Below are 21,065 nucleotides of genomic sequence, written 5' to 3'. Positions count from 1 at the left end.
CTGCAAGAAACAATTTTCAATATTTCTAAATAATCTTTTCTTGTTAAAAGCTAAAAACGGTTATTACATTTTGAATATCATAAACAAAATTAAAGATGAAATATCTGGGTGAATCTCTCAAAAAGAACAAATTCTAAATTGCAATTAAAAAAAAAAAGTTCCAAAAACATTAAAATGACTATTCCTATGAGAAGAGGAGGACTATAGTAAGTCTCTAAAATATGTGGTTACGATCTTTATAAACATTATTGTTTAAAAAATAATTGTTTATTGTAAAATAATTGTTTAATTTTTGGTCGCAAATACAATGAGTGAATTGGCTTGAAAATGGTTACTCTAGGGTTTTCGAGGTCGCTGATTACGAATCTAAGAACAGAATTCAAAAATTCAAAATGGCGGATCCAATATGGCGGATGAATTTTAAAAAAATTGTTTGATTTTAATGAAACTTGGTATCTAGGGGTTTTTGGGGTCGCTGTTTACAAATCTGTTGTTATTTTTTTAAAATTCAAAATGGCGGATACAATATGGCTGATAAAATATTTGAAAATTAATTGGATTCTCTTAAAACATGTTACTCGGGGGTTTTTGGGGTCGCTGATTACGAATCTGCGGTCATAATTCAAAAATTTTTAATGGCAGATCCAATATGGCGGTCAAATTTTTAAAAATTAATTTTATTTCGTCCGACATTTTGGATCCGCCATTTTGAATTTTAAAAAACTAACATTAAATTCGTAATCAGCGACCCCAAAAACCCCCGAGTATCGAAATTTAAGCCATTTTACTAAATTCTAAAATATTTCGTCCGCCATTTTGGATCCGCCATTTTTAATTTAAAAAAACTAACATTAAATTCGTAATCAGCGACCCCAAAAACCCCCAAGTAATGAGTTTTAAATTTATTTATCATTTATTTAGCAAAAAACGAAAAAAGTACTGCCGGTTACGGAATGGAGTTTTTGCTCCCTTGGACTACGCTTAAATTGGTTACTTATATATTAAAAAATTTTCTAAACTTTTAATTAAAACGTTAAATGTCGTTAATTTTTATAAAAATAAAAAATTATTCTAAGAATTATTAATAAAAATTTTCATTTACTTTCCAAAAAAAGGAAAAGCCATACTGGCGGTAACGGAATGGAGTTTTGTTAATTTCGATAGCTCCAAAAAATATATTGATTCTAATGTAAAAAGATAAAATTTTATTAACAAACAATCAATAGTATTTGCTATATTTCATTCAAATAAAAGAATATTTTATAAATTAATTATAATATTTATCATTTACTTAAAAAAATTTAGAATTTACTGCGGTAACGGAATGGAGTTTTCTTTCTGTCGATGCCGACTTCTCAACTGAAAATCTCATTTATACTGAATATTTTCTTTTCTTTCATCCTAATTCGCACTGATCTTCAATCACACTAGTATTCTAAATATTATTTACCTCTGTATTGCTCCCCTAATATGTTTGTTTATCTTTAATATTTATATTTGTGACCGGTAACGGAATGGAGTTTTTAATAGCGCACAAAACTAATTTAATTCTAAAAAATAGAATTTGAAATATTTTGCCTTACGTTTTCCGGATTTAAGTAAAATAAAGAATAATTAATAAATATTACTAAACAACAGATGAAATTAAATTTTAAATGGGAAGTAATATTCATTCTTTGAGTAAAATTAGCTTCATGCACGGTAACGGAATGGAGTTTTTGCACCATATGAATATGGATATTTCAGATAATATAAAATTTTTAATTTTTTTCTCATATGGCCTGATTAAATCGTGTTAAATACTATCATATGACCGCTATTATTTTTATTAATTTTAAATATTTTTTAGAAAAATGTCTTGAACGTGTCATTTGTCCTTTTTGAGAGATTCACCCATCTCCTAATTGTAAAATTCAAAAATAATTATGTACTCAACGTAGTTAAGGTAAACTTAGTAGAACTAATTTTATCAGAGAAGGAAAATTAATTTAAGGAAAGTATAAGATAATTATGTAAAGGGAAAAAAATTACTGTTTAAATGAGTCGTTGCAAATTGTTCTTAAAAGATTAGAGATTTCAGTTTCACTAAGCCAGAGAAGTGGTATCATTGATTCGTGGATGTCAATCAGTGTTTGATTAATCTGTAAAAAAAATTTAATTTTAATTAAAACTGATAGTATAGTAAACTAAAAAAATAAATAATTTAACAATAATAATATAAAATATAGTTGTGATAATAGTAATAATAGAAACAATAGTTGTAATAATAGTAAAATAATAATATCAATGGTAGTAATTACATGTATTAATAGTAGTAATGATAACCACGTTGACAAATTCTATGAAAGTACCCCCTGAAAATTCCATGGAAATTCTGCAAGCTCTTTATTTTAATATTATTTTAACATTTCTATTATATTATTACAACTTAATGATAAGCATTGTTGCAATTTATTTGTAAAACTGAAATACGCAACCAGCGTCGTTTTTCAAGATATAATTTTTTTTTGATTCGGAAGTAAATTCTAAAAATGTTTTGTGTACCTCCGTGTTTCGAAAAAAGCTCTTCTTTAATTAAAAACATCTAATTTGATGGATGAAAAAAGACCAAATTTGATAATCGCCTCCAAAAATTGTAAAAAAAAATTGTCAAGACCAGCGTCGTTTTTTAAGAAATAAATTTTTTCTGATTCGAAAGTATATAAATTCTAAAAATGTTTTGAGTACATTCGTGTTTCCCAAAAAGCTCTTCTTTAATAAAAAAAGCTCCAATATTATTAAAAGAAAAAACTTGCAGAACTTTTATGGAATTTCCAGGGGTTACTTCTATGGAATTTTTTGATGTGGGAATAATAATAATAATAAAAATAAAAATTTTAATAATAATTGCATAAACCTGCTGAGCAATGGCAAGACACATTCCACATCTCATGCAAGCTGATGAAAGATTGACATCAATAGTACCACACGAATTGGAAGAATGTGTAGTTGACTGATATGGAATTTTTTGAACAAAATTCTTTTCCAGATTATTGCAATTATAATGCGGATCAATATAATTATTTTCAATTTGCATTTTATCAATTTCTAAATTTTGATTTTTTGTTTCCCGCACGTTACATCCTTTTCTATTTAATTGATATCGAAATTTTCCAGAGGATTCAACTTCTTCAAATGAAATTGTGAGGAATAAAAATATTGTTAATACTATTAGAAAAAATTTCTTCAATATAAATGTCATGATATAAAATGACATAAATATTTATACAGGTTAACAGATAATTTTGTTTTCGTTAATATACATATGTATACATATATATAATACTAGTGAAACAATACGTAATGAGGTTAATATACATAAACATTTTAGGATAATTAAATATTTGCCTGAGAATATATTAATTATCTAATATTGATTGAGAAATAGGGGAGCGTGGGGTAATGGGAGCTTTTAAATTTCACGTACTTAAAAGCCTTCAAATTCGCTGCAATGTTCAGAAAATCTTCTACAACCTTTGTTTATATCATTCCAAAACAAACTATTACATTCTTGACAAATTTTTAGTAAAAACAAGGGAAAATGTATTTTTTGAGTTTTCGTTGTAAAATGCAAAATATTCCTAAACATCACCAAAAGTAGTTAAAATCGTATTATTTAGTTCTGTTTTTTCATTGTATTATTAGGTGAATATGTGTAGATATGTATACTTGTCTAAAAATCGAGATAATAATATAATTTGTTTATGTTTTTATTTTTTTATTCAAATTTTGGCCTGTAAGAATTCTGTGGGGTAATGGGAGAAATAGTGTCAGCCCAAAAAATTTTCGTTACTATGTTACGGCTTTCGTTATTTTTTTGAAAATTGTAAAAGATATCACCTTATGAACAAACTTTTAATTAAAAAATAATTTTTGGTGGAAAAAATAAAAAGTTTATTTTTTTTTCAAAAATTTTGTATTAAAAAATAATTTAGGAAAAAATGTATTCTAAGTCTAAAGTTTTGGCTTCATTGTAAGTATTAACACTTTTTTCTATTAGAAAACAAAAAATATTCCTAAAAAATAAAAATTTTTTAAATTTCAAGTGAAAGCTCCCAATACCCCACAAATTGGGTGATCGCAAAAAATGTATTTTTTTTGAAAATTTTTTTTTACAATTTGCTTTCTCTTTTTAAGTTTCTAATTAAACATAATTAAAGATGAATAACGAAATGAGTAGAAAATGACGAAAACATTTAGAGCTGTGCAAAATTCGAACCGAACCGAGTTTTGTTCGGTTTTGGGGCACCGAAATGTCGAATGTCGAATATTCGACATCCGAACTGGGCTAGTTCGAATGTCGAATATTCGACATTCGAACTAGGCTAACTCGAATGTCGGTTTTTCGACATTCGAACTGGGCTAGTTCGAATGTTGAATATTCGACATTCGAACTGAGCGACTGAAATGTCGAATTTTAGAATTCGACATTTTAGCGTACTAAAACCGAACACAACCCGGTTCGGTTCGAATTTTGTAGTAACTCGAATGTCGAATATTCGACATCCGAACTGGGCTAGTTCGAATGTCGGTTTTTCGACATTCGAACTAGGTGAAAAAATTCGAACAGTTCGGTTCGAATTATTTTGCACAGCTCTAAAAACATTGTATTATTGTAAAGATAAGTTGGTTTTTTTAATAATTTTCCTTAAGGGGCTCCAATTCCCCCACGCTCCCCTACTAAATATTGCAAATATTAAAAATGTTTTAAATTGCTAATATTGTATTTTTAAATGTTACATTTAGTGAATATTGTAATTTAAATTCATTTCATTATAATAATAATTCATTTCATTCATTAAATTCATTTCATTTTCATTTCATTTCGCTGTGTAGCTATATAGTAAATAAATTTTTTTAACAATAATGATATTAAGATTATATAATAGGTACTATTCTGAATTTTTATTATATTATTATTATTATTATTATTTTTTTTTATTTAAAAATACGATCATTTATTTAAATAGTAAATTGCCGCCGATCGCCACACAGAAATAACAGTATTTTTTAAATCTCTATTACTATTTTATTTTTAAATAATTTTATATCCTATAGGAGGCTCTGCTTTTGGGGGGAAGGGGAGGTCTCTACTAAACGTGACACAATGTATTTTTACATGTGAAATTTCATAAAATTGCGTGAAAGGGGTAGGGGGGGGGGTCTAAAATCCCGAAAAATTGCGTGACACTAATTGTGAACACTCCCTTAGCCGAATTTTGATTTCTCCGAAATATTATAAGAGAAATTCTTATATTTGAGCAATTTTTTAATTTATATACAAATTTCACTTTACTAAACATTAATTCAACAAATTTTCTAATATTTAATACAATTTATATTTTTTAGAATGTTCATATGATAGAAAATTTATTTAATACAATTTTTATTTCACAAAATTTTCATATGAACAAATTTCCACTTTACCGTAACATCTCAAACTTAGAAAAGTATATTTAACAGAAATAGTTTGTTAAATAAGTATAGAATTACAATTTAAAAAAAAATTTTTTTTAACTAACAAGGTATGAATTTTATTTTTAATTTTAACTAATTTATGATATTAGCAGTGTTTATACCGACCTTTTTTATTGAAGTGTTTTGTGTTTTCTTTTAATAAATATAGCCTGATGAGGTCGGCATACCCTGTCCGACGAAACGTTGTGTTATGACGATAAATTTTTGAATTCTTTATTCTACTCACCTTCCCAAGATCATTTATACTAAACAAATAGAAATAGTTTGTGTGTCAAAGCTATTTCCAAACTCATAGATAGAAAATTATAAGATCTTTCTGCTCATAGAATTTGATAGAATGTTTACCCAATTCTTTGATAGAAAAGTAAAGGAATTTCATGTGCCCGTGTAGAAATCACCATGCTATGCCTAAAATGATTATTGGCCCTAGCTTGGACCTAACTTGGCAACCCCTTTTTATATATCCTAGGCTGGTCCTAACTTGGTACTAGCTAGGAGATCCAGTTATGACTTAGAAAAATTTTTAGGAAAATGAAGTGTCAAAATTGATACATGAAAAACATGTAAAAATTGATAAATATTCTCAATTAATATTTATAAAATTAATTTATAATCATATTTGTTTAAACAATTTATTGTTTGACATAAATCAGAAAATTATACAAATACTATAAAATAAAGTTAATTTATTAATTTATTAATTCAGCAGTTGTTTAAACAAATAATTGTTATTTACTAACTTTTTACACAATCAACCTAGAAACTAGCAGTTTTTTCTAATTTTGCAATAAGTAAATACTCAGATTAGTTAATTGCAAAATTTTAAAAGACTACAAGTGTCTAGACGCTTTATTGTCTTAAGAATTAATAAATAACAACAATTTTTTGTTTAAACAAATGCTGAATTGTTAAAATTATAAATTATCTTCATATTTCACTACTCAAGTGTAATAATCGCGAAGTTAGATAGAAACTGCAAATTTTTAAGTAATTTGTTACAAAAGTTAATATAACAGCAAAATTTATTTATTTATTTAAACAGATACAGACTGCAATATAATTATCATTAGTAAAATATATTTCTAATTTCGTTCGCTGATTTTCAGTTTCGTTTAAGTTGGTGCTAAACACTAAGAGATATTGCAATTCGAATGTGGGCTGACCCACCCAGGTCCAACCCAGGACCTACCTGGGCTTCCTAGTTTCATTAGTAAAAATTTCTAAGTCCAAGTCTAAAAAATTTTTTGCAACAAAAAATTAATGTTGAAAATGATTGAGAACAATGAAAAACCTGTTTTTAACGAAAATGTACAGATATTTTTTTTCTTGATATAATATAAAAATATTAATTTTTGAATTTTTATATTTTGATATTATTTTATTATTATTGTTGTTGTTAAACTATTTTTTTATTTATTATCGTGTATTAGTGTCAATAATTACTATATTGAATCATCAAAAGCAAGTTCACAAGTCACTGACAATAAAAATTTTGATCTCAACTAGTTTCATTAGCATAGTGGTTAGGGCGTTAGTCTCGTAGTCCGTAGGTCGTAGGTTCGATTCCCGCGTGCGTTAGATTTTATTTACTTCTTGGGTATGCGTTTATTCCGATTTTTCTGCGTTGTATTCGTATAAGTAAGCAATTTAATGATTATATATACTGTAAAATAATTTAATTAACAAGTTTCTAATTTTTTTTATAATTTTTAATGTATATATTAGAGGAATATATATTAATCTCTACATATACTAACATTATTTATGAATTCGCTTTTGGTCATCACTTAATTGAAAAAAATAATAATTAATTAAAACTAATACTTATTATTAATAATTTAGGTTATTTCTTTAACAAATATTATTAACTAATTAAAATTATAATGAAATAGAAAATACTGTCTGAGATGGTCCTTTCTAGGTCCTAAAATGGACCCATAAACTGGTCCTAACTAGGCTCCCAAGTTAGGACCAGACTAGAATCGCATCACCACCCATTGTTGGTCCAACCTACACTGCCAACCTAGGACCAAGCTATTAACAGGGCAAAATAGGTAGGACCTGGCTAGGACCAATTTTCATTTTCCACACGGGTGGAAAGAATTTGATATGTATTTAATCCAAACGCATAGATAGAAAGTTATATAACCCACACAGCACATGATACTTCCTAAATATTTCCTGAATATTTCACTGAAAGATTGAAATATTTCAGTGCAAAGTTCTAGAAATATTTCTGCAAACAGGAAAATGTCCGCTTATGTGGGAATATTGACGCGAAAGTTGAGAAAATATTTCATTGAAATATTCCTGCAATATTACACATAAAGATTCTGCAATATTGTGAAAATATTTCACAAAATGGAAAAATTTGTTAAACACCTCAAACCAATAGGAAATTTCTGAAATATTTTAAAACCCATAGGATATAGTAAGCCAAAAACTACTGCGCAGCTCTACAGGCCATAGAAACTGAGTTCGACCAGTGCGCATCATTTCATTTGAATATTTCCAAAATATTTCAATGAAATATTTTCTCAACTTTCGCGTCAATATTCCCACATAAGCGGACATTTTCCTGTTTGCAGAAATATTTCTAGAACTTTGCACTGAAATATTTCAATCTTTCAGTGAAATATTCAGGAAATATTTAGGAAATATCATGTGCTGTGTGGGAAGACTTGTCGTGTAATAGATTTTGATAGAAATTGTATCCAAATCTTTGATGGAAAAATAATGGATTTTCATGTGGAAAGAATTTGATAGGCATTCATTCCAAACTGATGAATAGAAAATTATAAGATTTTTCGGCTCATAGAACTTGATAGAATTTGTATCCAAATTTTTGATAGAGAAATAATGGATTTTTATGTGGAAAGAATTTGATAGGTATTCAATCCAAACTCAAGGACAGAAAATTATAAGATTTTTAGACTCATAGAACTCGATAGAGTTTGTGTCCAAACTCTTGATAATAAAATATTGGATTTTAGTATATGATTAACTTTGATAGGTAATACATCAAAACTTATGATTGAAATGGATTTAATTTTCTACTTTGATAGAAGTGGATTGGATTTTCAATATTTGATTAAATTGGATTCGAATTTCAAGGAGTGAAGAGAGAAAATTCTATCAAATTCTATCCATTTTAATAATTTTTTTAAACAGGGTATACAAACATGATTGCAATATTTATGGACTTTCGAAAATTTTGATATCTTAAGTACGTCATTAGGATAAAAGATTATTGTTATTTTATTAATTATAATATATTAATATAATGTTTTTTAATTAAAAAGTTCATAAATTTTTTATGTATTTTATATTGCCTCAATGTTGTCAATGTTACTGGAACATTACGTGCTACTGGGGATTATATTGATGTAAATTCTATTACACAATCGTTCGTTAAATATGCTTTATTAACTACTGACCTAATTAACAAATACGTTTTTAATTAAAACATAATATTTAGTACTAATAGGATTCATAAATTTTATATTTATAATAATTATTAATTAATTAGAAACGATGACATACTAATGTGACGCGCCGAGTCAGTTTGCGCGGTAAAATTCTAAAAATTCAAACTTTTACTAGAAATTTAATACTACTTTGATTTTATAATTAGAGTTTAATTCAAAGCGGAATCCTCGACGATGAAAGTTCGTTTCCACAATAAAGAGCTAAGAAGCTCAACTTTCGCGGTGATATGAATACTTTACTGCTTGCTTAGCGAAAAATACAAGTTAAAAATTATTATTATTGGTGATTAAATGAAACTTCTAAATTCATACTATACCGTCAACTGGGGCTATTTTGTGCATCCGGGGGCTATTTTGTGCACGCGAGTTTTTTAATGAAAAAAATTATTAAAATGAATTATTTTAATCTGCTATTTTGTAAAATGAAAGTTTGATTACATGACAATAGAGAGCACTAAATGTTATTATTTAATTCTTTGTCAATTAAGAGAAAAAAATTCCTAAAAACGGAAAATTTGTTTAAAAAATTTTGAAAGTTCGGAAAAATTATACCAGATCTTCTAGAGTTTTAATGTGTCTCATAAACTGAGTTAGATATTTGTTGTCAATTGTGTTGTGATGATACATACGTAATGCGCTAATTTTTTATTCATTATTTTAAGAGAAAAGTGGAAAAAACTGAAAAACCAGGATTCCATGGGGCTATTTTGTGCACTTAAAAAAATCAAATACCTATTTTTCATAAATGTTTTATTTAGTAAGTAAAGAAGATTCTGTTTATCATTTTAATACATTTTTGTCTTACTTTTCTGTAAAACTTTAAAAACTGTTTTAAAGTTTTAAACTTTTTTTTCTTTAAAACTGTAAATACGTTAATTAAAATCATTAAAACGATTAAAAGCTCAACCGATGCACAACGTAACCTCAAAAAATGAACATTAATTAATATTTATAAGTTTTTCAAATTAGTTTTAAAACTATTTTCTCGTTTCTCTTAAAGTAACTTAAAAAGCATATTAGATATTAAATTGTTATCTATTTAACCTTAAAAATATTTATTTTAAGTTTTTTAAAAATATCATTCAAAACTATTAAAAAAGCTCCTATTGAAATGATGTTTTAAAGTTATTTATAAGTGTTTAAACGATCATTTTATAATTATATTAGTATATTATTATAAAATATATATTAAAAAAGAAAAAAATGTTATTTACTATCTGCGTAATATACAATTTAAGGAAAGATTGTTAATTTTTAGTAAATTCAGATTTTAGCAAAATTTTAGTGCTTTATTTTACATTTTTTGTATAATATATCTACAAAAGAAATTTTACTAGGTCATTCTTTTTTTAACTTACTCTCAAATATATACACAAAAGATTTTATGAAGCAGAAACGATTAAAAAAATGTTTACGCAACATTATAGGAAAACAAAGTTCGATGCACAAAATAGCCCCATCCCGGGAGTTATTGTGTGCACGACTTTCAATGACTATGACTAAGACAAAAAAATTTTTTTCTTTGCCAAATTTATAGGAAACCTTCAGAAGGATGCCCACAACATATATCATAAATTGATTTTCTATATTCTTTTAATTCTGAATTTAAATAAATCTTTGAGTCAAAAAAAAGCTATTTGGTGCACAAAATAGCCCCGGTTGACGGTATTAACTTTATTCTTAATCTCTCAACATATCTTGTTAATACTTTCGAGGTAGAACAGTATCTGTTTTCTCCAAGACCGTACGGTCCCATCCTGGGGGCCTTTGCCCCCCCCACGAGTGCCAGGAAGGAATACATATATACGCCTATTTATGTCTGATTCGCTAAAAAGTGGAAAAACCCAAAAAGGAGGAAAAAGAGGGTGTTTCAGATTTTTACTAACTCGTCTATGCAGTAGGGATTACGAAACAATAGTGTCCCCTTTTTTATTACCCAGGCAAAAAGGGGTCTTAGGTTTTTATGGTAACCAGATGAGCGATTTACTCGAGTTTCTTTAAGAAGCAATAAAACTATAAAATAAGAATTTCTAAAACGTGACAAATAAGTAAAGCATGTACTTTAATTTAACGTTATACTCTAAAAAGTCCAAAAATATTTATTGTGAGGGATTAAGTTTCGTCACCTCTACTGCATGCTTTATTGTATTCAATTTTATGATTCGTTCCACTCAGGATTTTATCGTGAGAAAATATTTGGTCGATTTGCTCATGTTGCTTGCCAATAATTTGAATTATATAGAAATCTCAATAATTATAATGTGTTGGTTGCGTTAATTTATGTTTAATTATTTGAATTAAACCGCGCATTAAGTGCTGCCTCTATTGGGAGAGGAGCGTATCATGCACATACGTCACACTAATTGCTTGATGCTGCCATCTCTTGGTAGTAGAGTCAAGTCCAACGTAATTCATCACCCAAATGATAATATTGTGTAGGCAGAAAGTTTTAAAATCAAATGATAATTACCTTTTATGGTAAATAACGAAATGTTAATAGTTAATTTGTGAAATTACAATATTTTTAGTAAATTATTTTAACTTACATTATAATTAAAATTTTTTAATAATAATAGCAACTGAATTCTTTCTAATTCTACGATTCTTTTCTATATTAAGGCTGTTTTCAATTGGCTTTACCATGAGGAGCGTATTTTCGTTAGATATATATTACTGAAAGATGACCTTCAAGGACTGAAGCTAATTGAATATAAAAGTAGGAAAACAGTTCTGCACGGAGAGAAAAATCAAGCGTTTGTAGTATGGAGACTTCCTATGCTAATTTTGTATGAACGTCCTGCTAAAGAGGCATGTTTTTATACCTCAGTTGCATGAAACATATACTAAAAAAGCATGGATCTCTTGCAATCGTAGTATACTGACGTCCCATACGTTACAGGTAGAACTTTTATGCTGATAACGTAGAAATTTATACAAATACAGCAGAAGTTTTACGCATATTGCGCATGTGCATTCTTTTACGAAATAAGCTTAACTGTCCATACTACAAACGCTTGATTTTTCTCTCCGTGTGTACACGGAAAAGTTTTTGGGCGAGCAGACGTCTCTCACTCGCCTCCCACAGAAAAGGTTTTCTGCTTTCTCTCTAAAGAGAGCTCTGATGCCCCACAAGAGAGCTCTGACGCCCCACAGTAGGAAAGCAGCAGTCTCTGTGGGTGAAATGAGCTACCAAAATGGGGCTGTCACTTTACCATAGGTACTGGTCACTCAGCGCCACCACAACAGGTACAGCGACTCGCCCAAGAACTTTTCCGTGTAGGTTAGGTGTGAAAACGTGGTCACTATTCAACTTGTCAAAAAACATTGTTATCTGTATCTGTTTATTTATTTAATTATTTAACAAGTTTTTTCGAAGTTTTATTGTTTTGCCCACTACTAAAAATGGTAAGATTTGCCTTTTTTTTATACTTTCTCTAAATAAATTAATTTGCAAATTTTTATTTTATCATGCGTTGTAACCTTTATTTTCTATCTACTTTTTCGATAAACTTTACATTAATTTTGTAAAGATTACTAAAAATTTTCGGAACTGTCTAAAGTATTCGCAGAAAAGTTAATAATTAGTTATATTGAGACAATCCTGTATTACTGTTTCTCTCTTTATTACTGTCATTGGCTAAAAATTTATTAACCTTTTATTGATAAAACAGAAATCGTCATTAAATTTAAATTTGAAAGCAAATTGTTATATTCGATTTTTTATTTTATTTAAAAATTTTTTCAATTATTTAACTGCAGTCTAATAATTGCAAATAATTATGTTTTACAGTCTTCCAATTTAAAAAAGGAATTGTCCAAGGTGAAGAAGCTTTCCCATCCGAACAGTAGGAAATCAATTGCTCTTGTCAAGAAAACAAATAGGTACAAGTTAATAATTAAAACAAATCTAAAAGATTAGTAATTAAAACATCACAGTTTTTAATTTCTAATCCATTATTGGAAATGATCCATATATCATTCTTAAAAAGATTTTCGATTGCATTTAATATTTTGATTTATTTTTCAGAATAAACAAACGAGAGAAGGTGAAACTTGGTTCCTACATAAAGCAAAATTTGGTAGCTGAAAAAATGTTATGGATTCAAGAGCACATGCAGGATGTTTCTCCATATACACCAGAATTAACAGCGGAATTATTACTCGAGTTAGTAATGAAAAAATAATATTGCCTTAAATTCAAAATTTCTTGGTAGGAAAAATAAAAATGTTAATTCTTTTAGATATATAGCACGAAATGATGAAGAGATGGAGCAGATAGCTTTGAAACATTCAATTGGAGGTAAAAGAAGTAGACAACATGCTAGTAGAGAGGATATTCTTCGTATGACTAAGGAACGAGAACTGGAGGAGTACAAAACATGTGGAATTGGTAATTAGATTAAATTGTCTTCTCATTTTAATTATTCAGCATGAAATTCATGAGATTGTAATTAAATTTCACTTTGCATATTCGAATTCATTTCGATTTGAAAATTATTTCTTCTTTGACGATAAAATTTTCTGAGTTAACTTCCATAAGGCGAATAAATGTTCTTGCTGAGTTTTCTGTAAAAAGAAATATTTTGTCAATAACATTCTAAATATAACGTTAATAATAATGTTCTAAAACATTATTTCAACATCCATGTTTTTAAAATGTTTTGGAACATTATTTGGCGAATATGAAACGGACATGGTTTTTTGCCAAGAGGCCATATTTTGATCGAAATTTAATAGTCTTAACAGCATGTGACTGTTAGACATTCAATGGTAATTTTTTCGACCACATTTCTCTTTAAATATTTAATAAATTGAGCTGAAATTTTGTAAGAAAGTCTAAAATATAATAAAGAAGGGCAGTAATGTGCAAAAGTTTTAATAATTAAAAAATAAATTATAATAAAACACTTTGAAATCGGTAAAGACGAAAAATTGAGGCCTTGGATCCAATAACTCGCCCGACGCTCGGAGGAACGCGCAACTGCCAGTCAGAGAGCAGTGAGCGCCTCTGGGCCACTCACTGCTACCCGACTGGTATTAGCGCGTGCCTTCGAGCGTCGGGCCAGAGATGCCATTAGGCGGAGGAATTTCATCCCCACTCTTGCGCCATTTTACATTGACTTAAATGTAAAATGGTGCAAGAGTGGGGATGAAATTCCTCCGCCCAATGGCATCTCTGCGTCGGGCGAGTTATTGGATCCAAGGCCTCAATTGATTGGAAGTAACCGTGACAACTGATAATTTTAAAGTAATTTGTAATAATTGATTTTAAAAATATTAAAACTTTTGCACATCACTGCCCTTCTTTATTGTATTTTAGACTTTTGTACAAAATTTCAGCTCAATTTATTAAATATTTCAAGAGAAAAGTAATCGAAAAGATTACCATTGAAAGCCTAACAATCACATGCTGTTAACATCGAAATGATGAAAATTTTACGAAATGAAATCAATTTAAGTCGCTCTTATCCTAATAGACAATTTCCACCAATGAACAAAAATTGAATATGCTCTTTATCCCTTTTCATCTGAAACAGAGATTCCTGATATATTAATTACCAGCCAATATGAGATGTTGCGCAAATGGGATGGTGAACTACGTTACCTACCAAACTTCAAATTTCGAAGATTCGGAAAAAAAGATTTAAAACTAAATACTCAAGACAGAACGAAAAAGGCTGAAAGTTGTAAATTAGTTGCCAAATGTGAAGAACCTTCCGAAACAGAAATTGTACCAAATTCAAGGATAGATACAAAAGAAGTTGAACATCCACCGAATGTTGATTCTACAGAAGATAATTGTGCCATGATAGTAGAATAAAGACTTCGAAAAAAATTTCATTTCTCTTCTTATTTGTTTCTGAAATTCAAGTAAGGAATTTATTTAGAAGAGGCAATTAATTCTACATTATAGGTGGTTTGAAAATAGATCTTTTTTAAAGAATTTTTATAAAAGGGAAAAAATAACTTAGACCTTCGGGTGTAAGTTCCTTTGAAACATATAATTAAAGACAATTTTTAAAGTTTATACTTTCTGTTTAAACCAACAAAATTCCAAAAAGTTAATGATAATTTTCTATTTTATCTACCGAATTCTATTATTCCGAGGCGTGGAAAGAAAGACTCTTGCCGTGTCGATAAATAACCTTCTACATTTTATAAATTTTATAATAAAATCATTTAATTTTTGTTACTTATATAAACTAAGATTTAATTATGTAAAAAAGGTGTATTATACCGTAAATAAACTAAACTAAACTAAGCTAAATATAGGTGATTCTTCTGAAAGTGCTACTTTTGAACTTCAATTTTTCAATTTATTTTTTTTTTAAATTACATGGTTCTTTATACTGAAACTACTTTACTTCATACTCAAGAGTATAAGATTTTTAAGTTGCGCAAAATTAATTGTTAAAATTATTAAAGTTTTTCTTCTTTGAAGAAAATTGACTTTGTTGCTCCATTAGATTAGTTTTATTTGATTCGCGAGTTTCTCTATTAAAAATATACGCTAATATTGTTCACGTAATCCAAAATAAAATTACACTGCTTAAAAATAGTAATTTGTATATTTTAATACAAAAAAAATGTTTTTTATATTATTTTTAATTTTAATATAAATCTAGTTAAAGAATCTGATTTGATGGTTATTATTTGGGTTAGGGGTCGTTCATAATCTACGTCACACTCCTAGGGGTGGGATGGGTGTCAAGCTGTGTGTGACGAAGTGTAGAAAAACATTTTTTTTGTATGTAAAAAATGTGACGAAGGGGTGGGGGGAGGGGGGTAAAATCAGTTCGAAAAAGCGTGACGTAGTTTGTGAACGACCCCTTAATTTTTTCAAAATAATGCAGTTAAATACTAAAAACAAAAGAAAAACTCGCACATTTCATGGAAAAGGCTTCGGAGATGAAAAATAAATTTTGTTTTACATTAGGGCACAATTAACATATATTTTTAGTACAATATACAAATTTCACACTGTAATTTTATATTGTCATCGAAATATTCGGTTAAATTTATTCAATTATATATTCAATATATTCAATTATTTAATAAAAAGTATGGCTTCGGAGATGAAATTGTATTTTTGCTTGGGCCAATATGTAAAATTTGATTATTTATAAAAGCAATAATAATTTTCCTCCTTTTTATATATAATATATAGGGGAATTAAACATCAGATTCTCAGCTTTATTTTAATGTTCATTAAAATTATGTTCAGGATATTTTTTTTCGGCAAATAGAGAGGAATATTATTACTATAATTTTAAGAAGGCAAATTACTGTAGTATGAATGAGTATTTTTTGGGATTAGACTGGTCTTCTTTATTTCAGCCATCTTTAACTGCCTTAAAAAATATTGTTTTTGATGAAAATCAGGAATTACTTTGTGCTCATGTTGATGATATGGTAAATATATTGTATATACATATCTACTCTGCTATTTCGTTACATGTTCCATATGTATATACGAAAACATAGAACTACTTATCCACTGTGGTTTACAAGAGAATTAATTGATCTTGTAAAAGCTAAAAAAGCGGCTCACTCTGTATACAAACGAACAAGAGAACTTGCTGATTATGAGTATTTTTCTACTTTTAGGTCTCGATATAAGTTACTTTCTTTTCAATGTTATAACACGTACATCCTGAAAACTGAACAAAATATTATCTCTAATCCGAGTCATTCTGGTCTTACACTAATAGTTCAAAAAACTTTCACATTCCAAGGGAAATGAAATTAAATGATCAGTTTGAAAACACATGTACGGGAATATCAAATTTATTTGCTGATTTTTTTAAGTCTGTTTATGGAACTTCAAATGATAAAAATTATACAATTACAATAATAAGATTGATTTAAATTTTTCACCTATCTCTGAATCGGAAATTAAAGTTAAATTGTCTAAATTATCTTTGTATAAAGGTGGCGGAACTGATTGTATAACTTCGGGTTTTTTAAAATCTTGTCCGTCCTTAATCACTCCAATGCTTCACATTTTCAATTCGAGTATTAAAATTGGTTATTTTCCTGACATATGGAAAGACGGCATAGTTGTACCTGTCTTCAAGGAAGATGACGTTTCTAACATTGAAAACTACAGGCCAATAACTATACTAAATTCTATACTTAAATTGTTTAAAAGTATTATACATGACAGACTGCATTCGGCATTTAAAAGTATTCTAATGGAAGAACAGCATGGTTTCTGTAAAAGCTGTTCAGTTTGCACAAATCTATGTATTTATTCTGAGTACATTGCAAATAATTTAGAAACGGGAAAACAAATTGATTCTATTTACTTTGACTTTTCCAAATCGTTTGACAAAGTTGACCATAAAATACTTTTAACTAAACTCAAAGCCTATGGAATGAACAATATTTGCGCTCTCTTCTGGTTTGCCTCATATCTACATAAGAGAATACAATATGTTAGAGTCAATTGAATATTGTCTGAGGGATTTAGTGCTTCGTCGGGTGTGCCTCAGGGATCTCATTTGGGCCCTCTTCTTTTTATAATTTTAATAAATGACTTACAAAACAATATTAATCATAGTAAATTTTTATGTTTTGCAGACGATCTTAAATTATTCTCTACTATTTCATCTATAGTATCGGCTACTGATTTGCAGGAGGACATTGAGAGAGTCCTGAGATGGTCAAAGGAGAATAATTTACCTATAAACGAAAATAAGTGTTCGGTGATGACTCCCAGAAAGCAAAGGTATCCTGCCCGCCCGGCACGCTTCGGCCGCCACACAGCGTGTAAGTTGTAACGCTGTCATTTGGCTAGCCTCTGCTGGCGCACTTAGAGTAAGTCAGACGGGCTAGCAATGGGCTTGAGTACTGCCTTATATACATTATCTAGCCCTCGTGCCTGCTATGGGCTAGCAATTGGTTAAATATTATTTCTCCCAATTTTTTTAATGTATTATGTATGCAATGTGTATAGCGAATCAGAAAATCTTTTTTTATCCCCAGTAAAAAAAATTCGATACACGGACCGCGGACTTCGTATACGAGCTCGGTAGCTCGTATGAGAAATATGAGAAAACTCTCATACGATCCTTTTCCGTAATGAGAAGTGTATAGATGCTTGTATACGAGGTGACTTTTAAAGCATTTTTCTTAATATAACAATAATTTAAAGTAAATGTAGATAATAGAAATGAATTTTTAAAGTAAAACAAAGCTAAATTTATAAAGGAAATTAAGTTTTAAGAAAAAAAGGATAATTTTGTTCAAAAAATTTATTCACACTGAAAAAAGGTTAGAATTTGATAATTCCTTGTTACTCTAACTTACCGACATTAGATATTTCTCGGATGCGGTAAGCACGATTTTGTATTGGCGGTAGAATTAATAAGTTTTTTTCATTACTAATTAATAATATATTATTATTTATTTATTATATAAATGTTCTTATATAAAATAATTAAATTTAATACAAAATCTGCTTACCGTATACGAGAAATATCTAATGTCGGTTAGTTAGAGTAACAAGGAATTATCAAATTCTAACCTGTTTTCAGTGTGAATAAATTTTTTGAATAAAATTATCCTTTTTTTCTTAAAACTTCATTTCCCTTATAAATTTAGCTTTGTTTTACTTTGAAAATTCATTTCTATTATCTACATTTACTTTAAAATAGTGTTATATTAAGAAAAATGCTTTAAAAGTCACCTCGTATACAAGCATCTATACACTTCTCCTCATTACGGAAAAGGCTCGTATGAGAGTTTTCTCATAATTCTCATACGAGCTACCGAGCTCGTATACGCACTCCGCGGTCCGTGTATCGAATTTTTTTTACTGGGATAATTAAAAATAAAAACTTTTATCAAAATTGATTTTTATACATTTTTTTCATATCAAAGATTAAAAAAGGTATATACATTGTGACCTTTCTCTAATCCCTTTAAATTGTGTTCGTTATTGAAAATAAGTAAAATTTTTAAAATGCAATATTTTCGAAATACTTATAACTAAAAAATTAGATACTCAGACAAAAATAAAAAAAAGTATTCCTTGTCTTACGAAAGAAATAAAAAAAATTAATATATAGGGGAGACCGGGGCGTAATGGCTAACTTTTCACTCTTTGTTGTTTTACTCGGACATTTTTGTTCTAATTGAATGTTTATCTTCCAGAAAATTTACTCTGGTATCTCAGCTTTCTTTTAAGACTACAAACGTCCCGATATGACTCTTACTTTTTATTCTACAACAGTTTTTCTGGAGCAATGCAGAGCTCCAAAATACGGCCCGAGTCGGGGCGTAATGGATAACTCCCGGGGCGTAATGAATAATGATTGCTAATTATTATCTACAGTTTCCAATCTTATTGCATATTGTAAATTAAGGTTCCTGGGTATTCCGTGAATGCTATTTTTATTCAGCAATACTTCAACTATCGCTTTTTCAATAATATTCTGTGATATTGGCACTCTCTCAATTTTTTTTGTAATTTCTCATTAAAATCGTAGCTTGAAATCTACTATTTGTAAATTTTAGACCAAAGCTTTAAAATTTTGTTAAAAATACCTAAACATACTTAAACTAAGTGACAAGCAATCGCGAAAACAAACCTACACTTCGCCGATATGGTAGGTTACTTTTTATACATAGCGTATTACATTAGCCAACACGCCCCGGGAAAAACTAGCCATTACGCCCCGGGGGTACTCGGCAAATATTTGGCTTTTTTTTAACAATACCGGAAGTGTGAATCAAAAATCTCGAATTGTCCCTTAAAAACAAACGTGTCAAGATCGAAACCTCATTTCAGTTTTTTTTTAAAAGCTATTTTTGAAAAAAATAGAACGAAAAAACGAAAATTTTGAAAAGTTACTTTCGTATGTCAAAAATAGTTTTTCTACTATATTTCTTACAATAATGAATAAATATTAATGAAACTTCCGACAAACTTGCAGTATACCAAGTACAATAACTTGTCTATTGTGCGAAATTATTACAATTTACGGTTTTTAAACAAATTACAATTATTCATTACGCCCCTTAGCCATTACGCCCCGGTCTCCCCTACGGCTGCAGCAGTATTGATAATTCCCGACGGTAGTATATATTAATTTTTTTTATTCCTTTCGTAAGACAAGAAATACTTTTTTTTATTTTTGTTTGAGTATCTAATTTTTTAGTTATAAGTATTTCAAAAATATTGCATTTTAAAAATTTTACTTATTTTTAATAACGTACACAATTTAAGGGGATTAGAGAAAGGTCACAAAGTGACAAAATAAAATATACACTCGAATAAGAAAAAAAAGTAAATAAATACATTTATTATTTATATTAATAAAGTAATAATATTTATGATAAATGTTGAAATACAGTATAATAACAGTCAAAATTTCTCAAACGGATAACCTAAAACTTTAATTTTTAACTTTAAATAAATTTTTTACTCCTAATGTGATTAAAACAGTTTTCTGAAATTATTAAAGGAAATTGTTTTTGGTAAAAGAAATAACAATTTAATTTTTTTCATAATAAAATCGTAAATAAAACGTTCTTTTTATCGAAATTCAGATGACCGATTTAAATATCAAATAAGGATTTTTTTCTACAAATATGAGCGTTGTGAAAAAATGTCATTTAATAAAAAATAAGTTAAATAACAAAAATGATTTCATTATGAAGTTTTGTAATAAAAAAATAATTAGTAAAAATAGGAAGAAAAACCGAGTTTTTAATTTTAAATGGGTGACACGCAACGCGGGAAAATGACTCGTTCATCGCAAGGCAATCTGGGTTGATAGAAGCACCTGAAGTCGACCAATCAGCGATCGGAGACAGATGGATACACGTGATGCAATTTGGTGTGTGTTGTGCATAGAGATATTATAAATAGAGTGGGGATGGTATAGGCGGCAGCGTGTGGGGGAAGTGTCCTGCCATAAACAGAATGGGTTGGAGGGAGAAAGAAGATTTAACACCAGTATCATTCTGTCCTTCAAAGAGCTCCAGCGCAAGAGAGACACCTACTGGTGTTAAGTCTTCTTTCTCTTTCTATCAAGCGGACGCATACATGCA

At 28.7% G+C, this 21,065-nt stretch overlaps 1 protein-coding gene across 1 annotated transcript; it reads left to right on the top strand.

The window, feature by feature from the left end:
• Nucleotides 1–12,052: 12,052 nt before the first annotated feature.
• LOC122509224 (translation machinery-associated protein 16 homolog) lies at nt 12,053–15,273 on the top strand. The gene is made up of 5 exons (XM_043623091.1): nt 12,053–12,410; nt 12,796–12,887; nt 13,033–13,170; nt 13,247–13,395; nt 14,543–15,273. The coding sequence occupies exons 1-5, from the start codon at nt 12,408–12,410 to the stop codon at nt 14,824–14,826; spliced, it is 666 nt and encodes a 221-aa protein (XP_043479026.1). The 5' UTR covers nt 12,053–12,407; the 3' UTR covers nt 14,827–15,273.
• The last annotated feature ends 5,792 nt before the right edge of the window (nt 15,274–21,065 follow it).

The sequence above is a fragment of the Leptopilina heterotoma genome, unplaced genomic scaffold (assembly GCF_015476425.1).
Source record: "Leptopilina heterotoma isolate Lh14 unplaced genomic scaffold, ASM1547642v1 Lhet_6, whole genome shotgun sequence".
Classification (NCBI taxonomy): Eukaryota; Metazoa; Arthropoda; class Insecta; order Hymenoptera; family Figitidae; genus Leptopilina; species Leptopilina heterotoma.
Note: the sequence above shows the minus strand (reverse complement) of the source record. Positions and strands in the feature narration are given on the sequence as shown.